At 29.6% G+C, this 13,205-nt stretch overlaps 1 protein-coding gene across 1 annotated transcript; it reads right to left on the bottom strand.

Annotated features, from left to right (window-relative positions):
* Positions 1-303: 303 nt before the first annotated feature.
* On the bottom strand, positions 304-13,185 carry Pka-C3 (Protein kinase, cAMP-dependent, catalytic subunit 3). The gene is made up of 6 exons (XM_011502016.1): positions 12,877-13,185; positions 9,443-9,765; positions 3,495-3,657; positions 2,263-2,526; positions 864-1,194; positions 304-514 (listed from the first exon to the last, which is right to left on the bottom strand). Exons 2-6 carry the CDS (start codon positions 9,531-9,533, stop codon positions 368-370), a joined length of 996 nt encoding a protein of 331 aa, XP_011500318.1. The 5' UTR covers positions 9,534-9,765; positions 12,877-13,185; the 3' UTR covers positions 304-367.
* Positions 13,186-13,205: the final 20 nt, after the last annotated feature.

Here is a 13,205-nt window from a genome sequence, read left to right as displayed (position 1 = left end):
GCAAATAATAAAAATTTATTTACAAATTGCATTAAATTAATAACAAAATTATATCAAAATCGATCTGTCACCATTATAAACTAAGACTTTTAGGAAAGCAATTGTGATATTAGTCGAAAAGAAAATTATTTCTTTTGATACTTTTACTACTCATCCAACAATATTCCTAAATTTTTCCATCATCTTTTGAACCTTATAAATATCAAACTGACTAGAGACTCATTGCAAAAAGAGTCAACTGCTGCGTAAAGTACAAAAATATTAATAAATATCTTTCTTGAAATACACATACATTTATTTTATATGCAATTCTGCATCGATTTTGTACTTGTATCGTTATCTGCTAATTAGCCATATTGGCATAGAATCAAAAATCTTGAAATAAGGCTAATTGATCGGCTGATAATGGAGGCTGCGATCTCCAATCGGTTTCTGGATAGTCGTCGAAACAACTTGGATCACCAGGTGCCTTTAGCCTTGGACTTATGGGCGGAACTAAACCTCTCAGTGGCACCTGTAAGTTTGTATCAATTAAACGTTGTATCGAAGTAACGCGCATTAAAGCTGATAATATTTTAGATTTAATTATTCGCTTGATATGCCGTTACATAAAAGAACGTATGAATTGTAATAACAATAAAATAATATTGATTATATGGAGATTTCGTTAGCAATAGATCGTAATTTTATTGTGTAATAAAAATATTCCATATTAAATAATGAATTATCAATTCATCATTAATTGAATTCAACATGACATAATGACAATCTAATTACATTTTATATTCTATAGTATTAAAGGAAACTTTAATCATTTAATCATTTCTCTAAATTAGTCTTATTAATTAATATTTTAGTGATACCTGTGACCAGTCAAGAAGCTTGAACCATCGATGCCTTTTGATATCTTCAGCTCCTTGTCGCATATTACCAAGCCTCTTTGTTCTATCGGCAACCAATAATTTTTTTACCAAATCCTTAGCAATGGGATCCATATGCTTAGGCCAGTCTATTCTACCTCCGAGAATTTTCTCGTAAATACCAAAAGGATTGTCATCGAAAAATGGCGGAAAACCTGCCAACATTTCGTAAATCAAAATACCCAGAGCCCACCAATCAACGGCTTTGTTGTGACCTTTGCTCTGGATTATTTCGGGAGCTAAGTACTCGGGTGTGCCACAAAGGGTCCAGGTCCTGTTTAAATTAAATCCCATTAACTCGATTGGATTAAATCACAGCCACGTTATTATTTAATTAAAATATCAGAAGCTAAAAGCATTTTGATAATTGAATTGAAATAATTAATGCAAGAAACATGCACTATAAAGAAAAATAAGACGAGAACATAAATTTAAATGAACGTATTTGGCATTAAGCCTGAAAGTAATTATCGTTATAAATTTATGAATACGTGTATACTAATATTTTAAGTAGCATAATTTTAATGTAGATCGATAACATTCGTAAGCATCCACTTGTTCATGAATATACGTGACTATCTATAAAAATTCATTATAACGTCTATTAATTTTCCTTGTCATCGCATTATACTATAATCATAAAACACGATTAGATTATTTTTGTTTACACATTATAATAGTGTAGAAGAAGAAGAACATTTTTAATTAATTTTTAATGAATTTCCATAACCGACCGATGATATGTTTAAATTTACTACTATTGGCTTAAATTCAAGAATATCATTATTAATGGTAAAAATTATAGCAACTATAAATTATTTGGTTGTTCGAAATAATCGTAATTCATATTAATTGTTCGAATGTTTATCACTAATTAACAATGTATTCCATGTATACAATTATAATTTATACAGATTATATGAATTGTGTGTAAAATTTTTCTGCATCTAATCTATCTATAATCCATCGAATAAAATTATAAATGATATATCCCGCCATGTCAGCATATATCATAGACTTTATGGTATGTGGTATAAAGTAATCGATGTACCGAATTTATGATGATTTTATATATATATATATATATATATAGTTATTTGAATTAAATTTTTATAATAATAAAATTTTCATGATTATTACATTAATACAGTGCTATTAAAATGCAACAAATATTTCAAAATTGCACAATTTTCTTGTAATTTACGAGACAGTAATGAAACATCAAAGAAACGAAAATAATAGAGATTTATTATTAGAAAGCTATTATGCCTAAAGGAATATCCTTTTATTATAAAAGCTTTTACAAAACTGTATTGTCAATTATGTTAATGAATGTCGTCACCTGTCGCTTAATTTCTTCGAGAATCCAAAATCGGTAATCTTGAGATGTCCCTGACTGTCCAGCAGCAAATTCTCTGGCTTCAAGTCCCTATAGACGATGTGTTTGCTGTGTAAGTATTCGAGAGCACAAATGATTTCGGCGGCATAAAAGCAGCTCGTCCTGCCTGAAAAACGTCCTGCCGCCCGTAGATATGAAAAAAGCTCCCCACCAGCGACGAATTCGAGCAACATGTAAACCCTCGCCTGATCTCTGCCGCTCCAAAGCCTGAGTGAAGATAAAATATATACAAATACAATACATTTTAACGATATAACGGAGCTTTCTCAAAGTTGTTCTAGAAATTTTATTTAGTTTTTAATTTGATAGACAACCTCAGCATTAAGCATTGAATACTAATTAGATGTGTATGTATGCAAGTGGTGTAAATTTTATTATTATTTCAAATGAATAATTAAGTCGATATTAAGAAGTATATTAAATAATTAATTATACTTATTAATAGTCTTACAAAAAAATTATGTCAAATAACGATATTGTTTTGCTACGTTGATTATAATGTTTTGTTAAATTTTAGCGTTTAAAACGAGAATTAACAAAAGATCAGATCTTTCGAAGAGAAATTTCTGAATTTTCATAAATATAAATATAAATATAAATATAAATATGTCTGTGTCTGTGTGTATGCATATTAATTTATATAAAAATAATTTCATACAAAGGGCTAACTAGGATATATGTACCTTATTAATAAATAAATAGTGATTGCAAATAAATACAAGTGTTTTTATAATATTACAGTAAGTGAAGGTTTTCTGTTTAGATGTAATAGTGACAAATAAATATGTTTTATTGTAAGTATTTGTCAAAACGAGATACATCATTTTTAATATTCAGCACATTTAATGCGTGCGTAGTGTACGTAATATAATATGTGAAGGTATTATATTTAGAAAATTTGTAAGAATGTCTGTTTGAATACACTGTAAGAATGATCGTAATCTAACCACGCTAATTCCTTTGTACGGAAGTTGTGGTCGTAAGAAAGAACGGGTAGGCTGAGAAAGTATTTTGTAAAAAATGGTACATAAGGTTCCTTACACTTAGGCCCACCTACCTGTACTCACTTTTGGTAAAGAGTTAAACGCGTGATGCCTGGCATCGTAAAATGTCGTAATATGCGCCTAGAATATAAAGTCCGTGCACGTGTCGCTGGGCTTTTCAATTACACTCACATGTTAACGATGAAGGGATGCTTGACTTCTTTGAGGACCGTGATTTCGTTGCGCACGTGATCTACCTGCTTGAGTCGGATTACGTCAACCATGGATAGTATTTTCAAAGCCAGTGGCTTCCCGCGATGTCGGCACAATATGACTCTACCGAACGTTCCGGTCCCTTTGTCAAAAAGCGAAGCTTCACGTTAGTTTTATTCTGTTTTTCGAGACTTTAAAATCAACATCTAATAGATTAACTATATCATTCGATTTCCAATCGTTAATATAAAGTCATTTGCTCGATGTTTCATTAATTTGCTTCTAAAGTTGTATTAATGATAAAGATTATGTATAAAATCAAATAAATCAGATAGATATAATATTAATTGTTAATGTTTTAAGAAATTTAATACATATTTTTGCAGGAATTTTTCAGGAATGCTGTTTACAATACTTTTGTAATATCACTGTTTACATTTATTGAATTTCACTTATTTTCACCTCATATTCAATTTTTTTTTTTTTTTTTTAGCTAGTTACAGTAATAAGTAATGTGATATAAAAAAATTAAAAAATATATATATATATATATATATATATATATAGTGTATAATAAATAAAGTATATGTGTGTGAGTATGGGATGACGGGCACAAAGATATGTGGCATGTGCGCGTGGATATGTACATGTGCATCTAAAAAGTGTGTTAAAAAACTTAGTAGAAAGTTATGAGGACAAATAGTATAGGTTTTTTGTGAGTATCTATTGTAGCATCTAATATTCAAAGCATTTAAATAACCATTAAGAATATTTTGTATAAGATTAGTTAGGATGCTAATAGCTACTCTATTCGTGGCTATGATTGGTCCTTCCTTCTTCAACGTCGATGTTTCTTAGTTGCTACAGAAGAATTATAATACAACACCGTAAGACCATTAGACGTAATTGTATAGATGCAAATTCAGTAAGTATATAGGTCAGTCTCATCCACCCTGAATATACATTTTAATAGCTTTAAAATACCTCCTAATTCAATGTGCCACAGTTTCATTCTCCATTTAATAAATGTTTTCAAAAATATTTCTGACTCTCGTAAAAAATTTGTAAATAATGATGCATAAATCTATACAATAACAAACTTCATCTCTTACATTAATTTCAGAAAATACTGGGAATTATGTTCTCGGTAGCTTCAAATTTTTTTTTTGCTTTTCTTGGTAAACCATCCACCAGAAGAAGACACGAATATTTATTCCCATGATTTTATAAAATTTCATATTTACACATATTATAAAATTAATCCCCTACTTTTAATTACTAAAATATTTATTTAAAAATGTATATATATACCATAAATATTAAATATTCGTCAATTTTGTCCAAGTTTTTTTTCTTCTTCGGTTTTTTCTTCTTTTTTTTCTCTTTTTTTTCTCTTTGTTTTTCTTTCTTTTTTTTTTTTTTATTACTTACAATCAGTTTTATTCAGTTATTAAGTATTGCATTTACAAAATATTATCAAATATTCTGAAACACTTTAACAGTCCCGTATACGCGTCCATACGCATATATGAGAAAAGTCTCTGTAATTATATTAAAGAATGTTTCACTTTACGGTAAATTTTTGAAATACGTTTTAATATGTAATAAAATAATAAAATGACGTTCAGTTGAAATGTTTGAACTGAAAATTAGCGAGAAATCAACGTATCACTCTTTTCATTACGATATTATAATAACAATTACTAATATCTTACAAATATTGTATAAAATTAATATACAAACTAACGGTAATTAATTATTAATAATTTATATAATTTTTTGGCTCGATTGATATTTCTTTGGTATTGCTTGCTAATTTAACTGGCTTGCCAACGTTCAAATAAAACTTTCTCATGAACCGTCAAATTTCTTAAAATTTCTACTCATTACAGATAAAAGCTTATATAATACAACGCGTAATTGAAATTGGCGATTTTCTATCTTTTTAATGTATTTAAACAAGCAGCTACGTTTTACAACGCTGCTCACGAAATTCTCTAAAAACATCGCTATAAAAACTTTCCCTCGAGTAAAGCAATGGTGGATCGGTCTAATCTTTCCTTTCGACATAAAATTTCAAAAGCTGACAACAAAACTGCTACTTTTACCACAACTTTTTAATACAGCATCACGAACAAATTTATAATTTTTAATGCTCATTCTAAAAATACGAGCATAAAAAGAGGGACTTTAGGTAGGCTAGTGCTCACTGTCAAATTCCTCGAACCTTATAATTGTCAGGAAAATGTGGGCAAAAAGACTGGCACCTTCAATTAACGCACAATCGCAACATTATCCTTGACACGAGGCTTAGCAGCGGCAACAATGGCTGCAACGAACTCTCGAAAACGAAATAGAAATCTCTCTTTCAACGGATTTCTAGCCAATTAATTGTGCGCAGCGGTGACAAGCATCGGCCGACGTGGATTCCCGCAAGTGTTCTTCAACAATTCGCCCACAAGAAGTTACATGAACCGTATAACTACTACAAATAAGGAAAGGAGAACGTCTTGGCAAGTAAGTAGGTCGCAAGTAAGCCAGCGAGGAAAATTTTCGTCTTTATTCCGAGCTGCACGCAGACTTTGAGTACCTTTCGTCGCACCTAGAGGATGAGGCAAAAACGATACAAAAGTACATTAACCGGCTTGGTTAATGTATACGATGCTAAAACATCGCGTCGGGAAGTAAAATATTGTGGGCGACGTCAGTCACTGTCGACTTTCACTTGCCGCATTACTTGGCCACTATCGTCCAATAAGAAAAAAATAGATGAAAACGAATGCAAAAGGCCCGAGTAGATGAACAATTATCAGACGTTATTTGGTAAATTTCAATGAAACAAAAATAATTGGAGATTTAATTTCTAGAAACTATTTTTCCATTACTTCCATCACTATTTTTTGACGTCTATTTCAAACAAAAATTTCCACATTAATGTTCAGCCCTTACTCGCGAGATAATAATTAAAGGAAGAAAGAAAAAAAGCAAAACAAAACAAAACAAAATTTGAATTTTAATGTCATGATATATAATGTCTCAATAAAATCCTTATCTTTTACCAAGCGTTATTATTATTTTAATTCTTACAAATTCTGTTTTAATTCTGGTAGAAATATGTACGTGATGTAACTAATATTTAATTTTAACTCAATAAATTGATGTCATAAAGAAAAACTCGCAACATAAATATAAAAATGTACGTGCAATCACAATTAAACATACATAAATACTTATAAACTTTTTTTATTATTATAAAATATTTTTTGAAAGTTATGCTTCTCAGCAATAATAATTTTACGTAACAATATTATTATTTCATTGTCGTATTATTTTTTTCCTTATGAAACAATTTTGAATTATGTATACGTATATACGTATATGGTCTATAACGTGTTTAATTGTATTTTAACAAATTCAAAGACATTTATATGAAATTATCTTACTATTTTCTTCACTTGCCTTTCAATTATTCGAAACAATTAATTTAATTGAGTCCATAAACCATTTGGAAATAGAAATTCTATAAAATGCATTATAATAAACAAGGTACTAATTTAATTGGCTTAGATTATTAAAAAAATTATTTATAAAGCTGCAAATGAAATTTATACTTTAGATTAAAATTATGTATTATTTTTCTCAGTTTATGCAGTTATAAAATGGATGTTCTAAAATGTATTATGAAATATTATAATAATAAAAATTGGATGGTAATGAAAAATAAATACAATTTTTCCCTCGATGATGCATTATTATTATAGATCTTAGCACGTTATGTTTCAAATTTTAATATCTTAATGATAAAAATAATGGAAAAATCGTTTAATAATGGAAATTTAATAATTATATAATGGAAGTATCGTCGATTATTATTCAAATATTTATAACAAATATTTACGCTGCCTTTGAAATACTTTTTAAATTATTCAGATTTACTACGGATGATTTATAATTTTAAACTTAGGAAATCTCCGTTTGTTAACGCTTACATATTATCATTTCGACAAATTTATCTAATCATTATTATAAGTCGAGGCAATTTTTATTTTATTTTACAACAAAACTGTAAAAATTGCATGCTTGCATTAATGAATTTATATCGGATGATAATAAAAATTATATACGTTTTATACTTTATATACCATGAAGTTTATTATAGGATACCATAATAAAAACTACAAACTAGACAATTTTACTTTATGTATCCATTATTTTTATAAGTATTCGATAATGAAGTATTTCACTATTACACACAATTACAGTACTCAATGACAATATCAAATAACAATATTTTTTCATTAATTTTTTTATTTTAACATAAAATACATTGAATCGAAAAATTTCTGCTTCAATTACATCAAGATTTTATCCGGCAGATTTATCTTCTGATAACTTCATTTAAAAATTCGTACATGATTTATTGAATTAGCTGTTCCAAGATAATCAATCACTCGATGTTGTTAATTTTTACAGATATTTTATATGCATAAAACAAAAAATCATCACTTCATAGTTAAACGTCAGAAGGATAAAGCAATTTAAAAGTGTACTATGCAATTTTTTATGAATACGTTAAATAAATAATTAGATGGTAGTTAGGTAAGAGAAACAATATGACCTTCTGTTTAGTTAATAATTAATAGCAATTGTTTAGCGTTCGTAATGCAGTAGCTTATAAAAAGAATTGTCTAGAAGTTTTTTTTTTTTTTACTTGAAAGATATTAATTTTCTTTTAATTTTATCTTTTCGGACAGGTATACGATTATAACTATAATTTTTCTGCTTTAATCTATTGGTTTCTTGGCTTTATTTTTAATTGATCAAACTATTTTTAACGCCATAATGATGTTTTAATTGTCCAATGATTTTATCTAGCTAATTTGAGATCGTAAGTGTTAATAATGTGAACTCAGCCTTCCTTTATTCAACGATTGTTTACTATTTTTATACGCACAGTTATAGCTTACAGATGCAAAAAATTCAATGCTGAACATGTAAACTTCTTGTAAAAGTCATAGCAAGCAGTTATTGTATAACGAATAGTCCTTCTTACAATACAAAGAAAATAAAGGAGAAGTTTGAGAAGTTTAATCGGTTTTCCACAAAAAAAAAAAAAAAAAGAAAAAAAAAAAGAAAAAATTCCCATATATTGTATTTAATAACCGAGAAACTTGAATACAAAAATTTACAGTTTAATATACAAATTTAAATAAAACTTTCACATATAATACGAAGATAATATTTATTTTTCAGAATCTTATTTAATAGGAAGCAATGCATTTTAATTAACTTATATTCACATATTCTTACTAACCGTACAACCGCGCATTTATTATGTATAATTGCAATAATAACAACACATGTAAAAAAGAAGTTGGTTTAATGTTTTAGCTTAATTGGCAAAATTTAAATACCTTATAAATTAATTCTCTTGTTAGCATATATGTTTACTTGGCATGTATATATCTCGGATTTCAACAATATGTGCCTCAACTATTCGAATCCAAAAATTCTAATCTACAAAAATAAATTAGTTCTAATGACAATTTTATAGAACGTAGGCAGACATCGACAAGCAATTGTTCGCTTTTGCATAATCTTAAGTATAGCGGCCAATGGGATATTGCATATTTTTAAATTTCATTCTATTCTCGTGTGCCTCGAGTGCCAATATAATTCATACCGTGACCCGTTACATCTATACAGGACGAATATCTTCAATTTTTAACTCCCTCCACTCCCTACACACTTACATTACTCAATCTTAATCGCCCGCTTACAATTGATCTTCGTCAATAACAAATGACTTGTTAAAACAGTGACTGACGCTCGATCGATCAATATTGTTATAAAAAAAATTCAATCAAAACATCAGTGGACGATTAAAATGTGGCAGAGAGCTTAAGATTTCTTGCAAACAGTCTTACCGATAGTTCTGATCATTTCGAGATCGTCCACGTCGTATCTCTGCAAATCCTCCTGAGAGGACTCCTCGTCGGAGGTCGTCTCGCTCGACATATTGGAACGAGCCTCGATGTACGAGCGGCACTAACAGGAGCACCCGCACTAGTAGCAGCAGCTTCTTCAGGCTCGGCGCGAGTACACTTACTTTCCGATATTCCAGGCGGCGAGCAGCACGTGGAGGATACCGGCTCAACGATCCGACCAGCGATATTCTTAAAGCCGACGACGATCCTCCTTGGCACGACCTTGGTCCCGCTGAGTACGCTAACCCTCCTCACGCACCTCCCTGAAAGATAAATATCGTGCCTCCTCGTTTAGTCGCTCAGGGGTGAGACCCAGTGAAAACTGTCACGACCGAGGCGCCGCTGTTTTCACGAAGATAACTCCGGCCGACCGAGTGAGCGCAAACCCCAACCTCCTAGGTTTAACTTTCGATTTCGGGACGGATAAAATTTTACGAGCCGCGCGGCCATATTTTCCGCGTCGGCTTCGACTATATTGAATTCCAGCCGGTCGATTTCACTTATTCGTGCAAAAATTCGTCTTTAACTGCCTCGAGCCCGAATAAGAAAGAGTTCCGCTTACGGCCAACGTATTTCTTGAATTATTTCTCCTTCGGCAAAACTTATGTGCAAATTTATGTGGCAAAACTTAACAGAGATTTACTAAATGACGAGTAAAATAAATAAGGTTTCAAGCGACTATAAAGTCACCAATAAATAGCCCTAATTTTCAAAGGCAGCGTGCACATATATCGCGCTCCGTCGCGCAAGTACGATCGGCGCCAAATAAAATTTCTAATGCAATGGGCTCAATTTGAAATTTCACCGTCGTCATACATTATTCATACAATAAACATTTTTGTATGTTAAATGTTCGTCTCGAAGTTTTACGATATTAATGCTAAAAAATTAAATAAATATATGCTCGTAGCAATTATTAGGATTGTAGATGAATATCGTCAATATTATTACTATAACATAAACATACTTACCCAATGTATTTCTTATTGGATAATTAATGCGAGACAATTAAATTATTATTTTCAATCGTCGATTTACTTCTAAAGTTCTTTGTAACTTCAATCACTTTTCCGATAATAAACAACATTTCGCGAGAATGGCAATATTAAAATTTCATATTACAACATATTAAATAAATATATAAACACAAGTAGTGACCTTATTCTATTTGGATTCTGAACTGTCCAGGGCAATACGATTATCGATTTGTAATGTAAAAGAAAATCGTCGATCGATCAAAGCGTCTAGTGCAAACATCATTATTTTCTTTTTTAAATTCTCTTTTGAAATTTAGATTTTTTTTTTTTTTTTTTTTTTAACGCGATTAATAAGTGCAAACTAATTTCGTTGCATTTATCTCTATATTTATTCTTACTGATATTATTATTAAATCATCTAATCGCCAGACACTTTACGCCGCTTCGTCGTTTCATTGATTAAATATTTACTAAATTTATTCTCGTCTTCTTTGCCTTAAAGAAAATGATAGAAATTTTGTTATGTTGAAAATATACAAAATGACGAAACATGCATTAACACAATCTGTTAACGACAATCTAAAAAAAGCAGAAATTGATCTCTAATTAGTAGTTTAATTTTATAGTTTTTCTAAATTGAGTGTTCCTAGAAAGTGATAAATATCAAACATAAAACCCCGTTTCATAAATTATAAAATATGTTTCGGTAAAACTGTCTAGCGACTTTAACAATAAAATGTTAAAATCCATCATCATATCAGGTCAAAATAGATTTTATAAATTTTCAAAAAAACTTTACATTAAAATATGAAATTCAATTATATTAAATACACGGTTGTTTTTCACAACATTTATATTTTTTCTCACCTACTATTAATGCAAATATTTAATTTTAGATAAAATAATATTTATTTCACTCGTAATATTCATATTAATTACTCAAGCTACTTTATGCTTAAAGCTTTCTGAAAGGTTATATAATTTAATAATTTTATTATAATATTGTTTATGCACTTTGTAAACATTTTCTATTAAAGTATTATCTCGTCTTATGAAAATATTTACTTTATGTTGAACTTTGATAATTAGTTACTGTTTTACCGTAATTAATATCTTTACTCGGATGCACTAAATTATTAGCATATGAATAAATATTTTCCAAACATATTTTTATTACGGCTTATGACAATATGCTTTTGACTAATCTTTAGAATATATAATTATTATATAATGATTGTGTAACTTGAAAATGTGTTATTATTGATGGCACGATATCCTATAAAAAAAAAAAACAAAGACAATATAGCTTTACTTTTAAGTAATTCGCAGGCTTATTAAAAATAGTCCACGTGCTACAATAATAAATAAATAATACGTATTTTATGGTTTTTTTTTAAATTAAATAAAAATTTACGAAATATGTATGTATAATTTAAATGCTTTATAGACCTAAACATATGTAATTAATACGTATGTATTGACACGATGTCAATACACTGCACCATATGGTTTATGAGATATTCATCAACATTTATGGAATTTTATCATTCTTTATTTGACAGTAATAAATAATTTGTATGTATCAATTATGCATATAGTAATAATCATAAAATATATCAATATTATTAATAGGGAACAAAATATTAAAGTGCAAATTATAAAACACAGATCCAATGAAAATAAATAACAATAATAATCTATTGGTAACGAAAGCCTGGATTAATAAATTTTTACATCGAAAGAAATTAGGTAATTTAAGTGGAAAGAACAATGTCTGCATCCAATAGGAAATCCAAATTAAAATTTTGCATTGTTTAAATTAATACCGTCTATTCGTGCTGCGTTAAAAAATATCTGCGCACAATAATTTATTTCAATAACTATAAGTGATACAAGTTACGTATCATCACTTTCGTATTTCAAAAATTGGGTAAACAATATACACAGTTACCTGCACACTGCTCAAAACAACTTACGGAAGTTTAAGCACAATTGCATATTATACTCCATCATATTTATTAAATATTCAATTGATAATAATAAAAGCCTGATACCTCTTAATACATTGACAATATAATATATGATACGACATTCATAACCATTTTATAGCTAATACGTATATACATACACGTGCAAAACTCCGCAGAGGCATCAGTACACGGCTTACGGTACACATACATGAGCGCGTGCGTACTCTCGTACATGCATACATACGCTCGCAGAAACGGAGAGAGTTGAAATTTAGATGGGAGAGAGAGAGAGAGAGACAGATAGAGACAGAGAGAGAGAGAGAGACAGAGACAGAGACAGAGACAGAGAGAAAAGTGTGCGCGAGAGCTCGTGTATGCATATGTAAACAAATAATTAGGTGGAATAATTATGGAATCTATAATTTACCTGTTTCCAATGATATCTTATCATAGGGAATTAATAAAATGTCCATTAAATAACAGACTTTTCAAAAGAAAAGAATTAATATAATAATTATAACACAGTATCACTAGTATCGAATGCGTAAGCACGACATATATCACAGACTTTCACAAGTGATATCACAAGAACTAACATCCACTAGGCTATTATGCGTGAAAACAGTGGATTTTTGGGAGTTGAGGGGAAAAGAAGAGGACAATATTTGTGAAATACTTATACGTCTGTAGGCACAAGCAGAGAGCTTGAAAACTCCTTCCGTGATTCACGCGGCGATCATCACGGAACTGAACCGC

Source organism: Ceratosolen solmsi, unplaced genomic scaffold (genome assembly GCF_000503995.2).
Source record: "Ceratosolen solmsi marchali unplaced genomic scaffold, CerSol_1.0 scaffold43, whole genome shotgun sequence".
In the NCBI taxonomy this organism is placed as follows: Eukaryota; Metazoa; Arthropoda; class Insecta; order Hymenoptera; family Agaonidae; genus Ceratosolen; species Ceratosolen solmsi.
Note: the sequence above shows the minus strand (reverse complement) of the source record. Positions and strands in the feature narration are given on the sequence as shown.

What these genes read in the sequence shown, in the direction of transcription:
- Pka-C3 (XM_011502016.1), bottom strand. Translation starts at nt 9,533, where the DNA reads ATGTCGAGCGAGACGACCTCCGACGAGGAGTCCTCTCAGGAGGATTTG. An exon ending in TCGAAGAAATTAAGCGACAG is followed by an intron (nt 1,195 to 2,262) that starts GTGACGACATTC and finishes TAATTTAAACAG; the next exon opens with GACCTGGACCCTTTGTGGCA. An exon ending in AGCTTCTTGACTGGTCACAG is followed by an intron (nt 515 to 863) that starts GTATCACTAAAA and finishes ACAAACTTACAG; the next exon opens with GTGCCACTGAGAGGTTTAGT.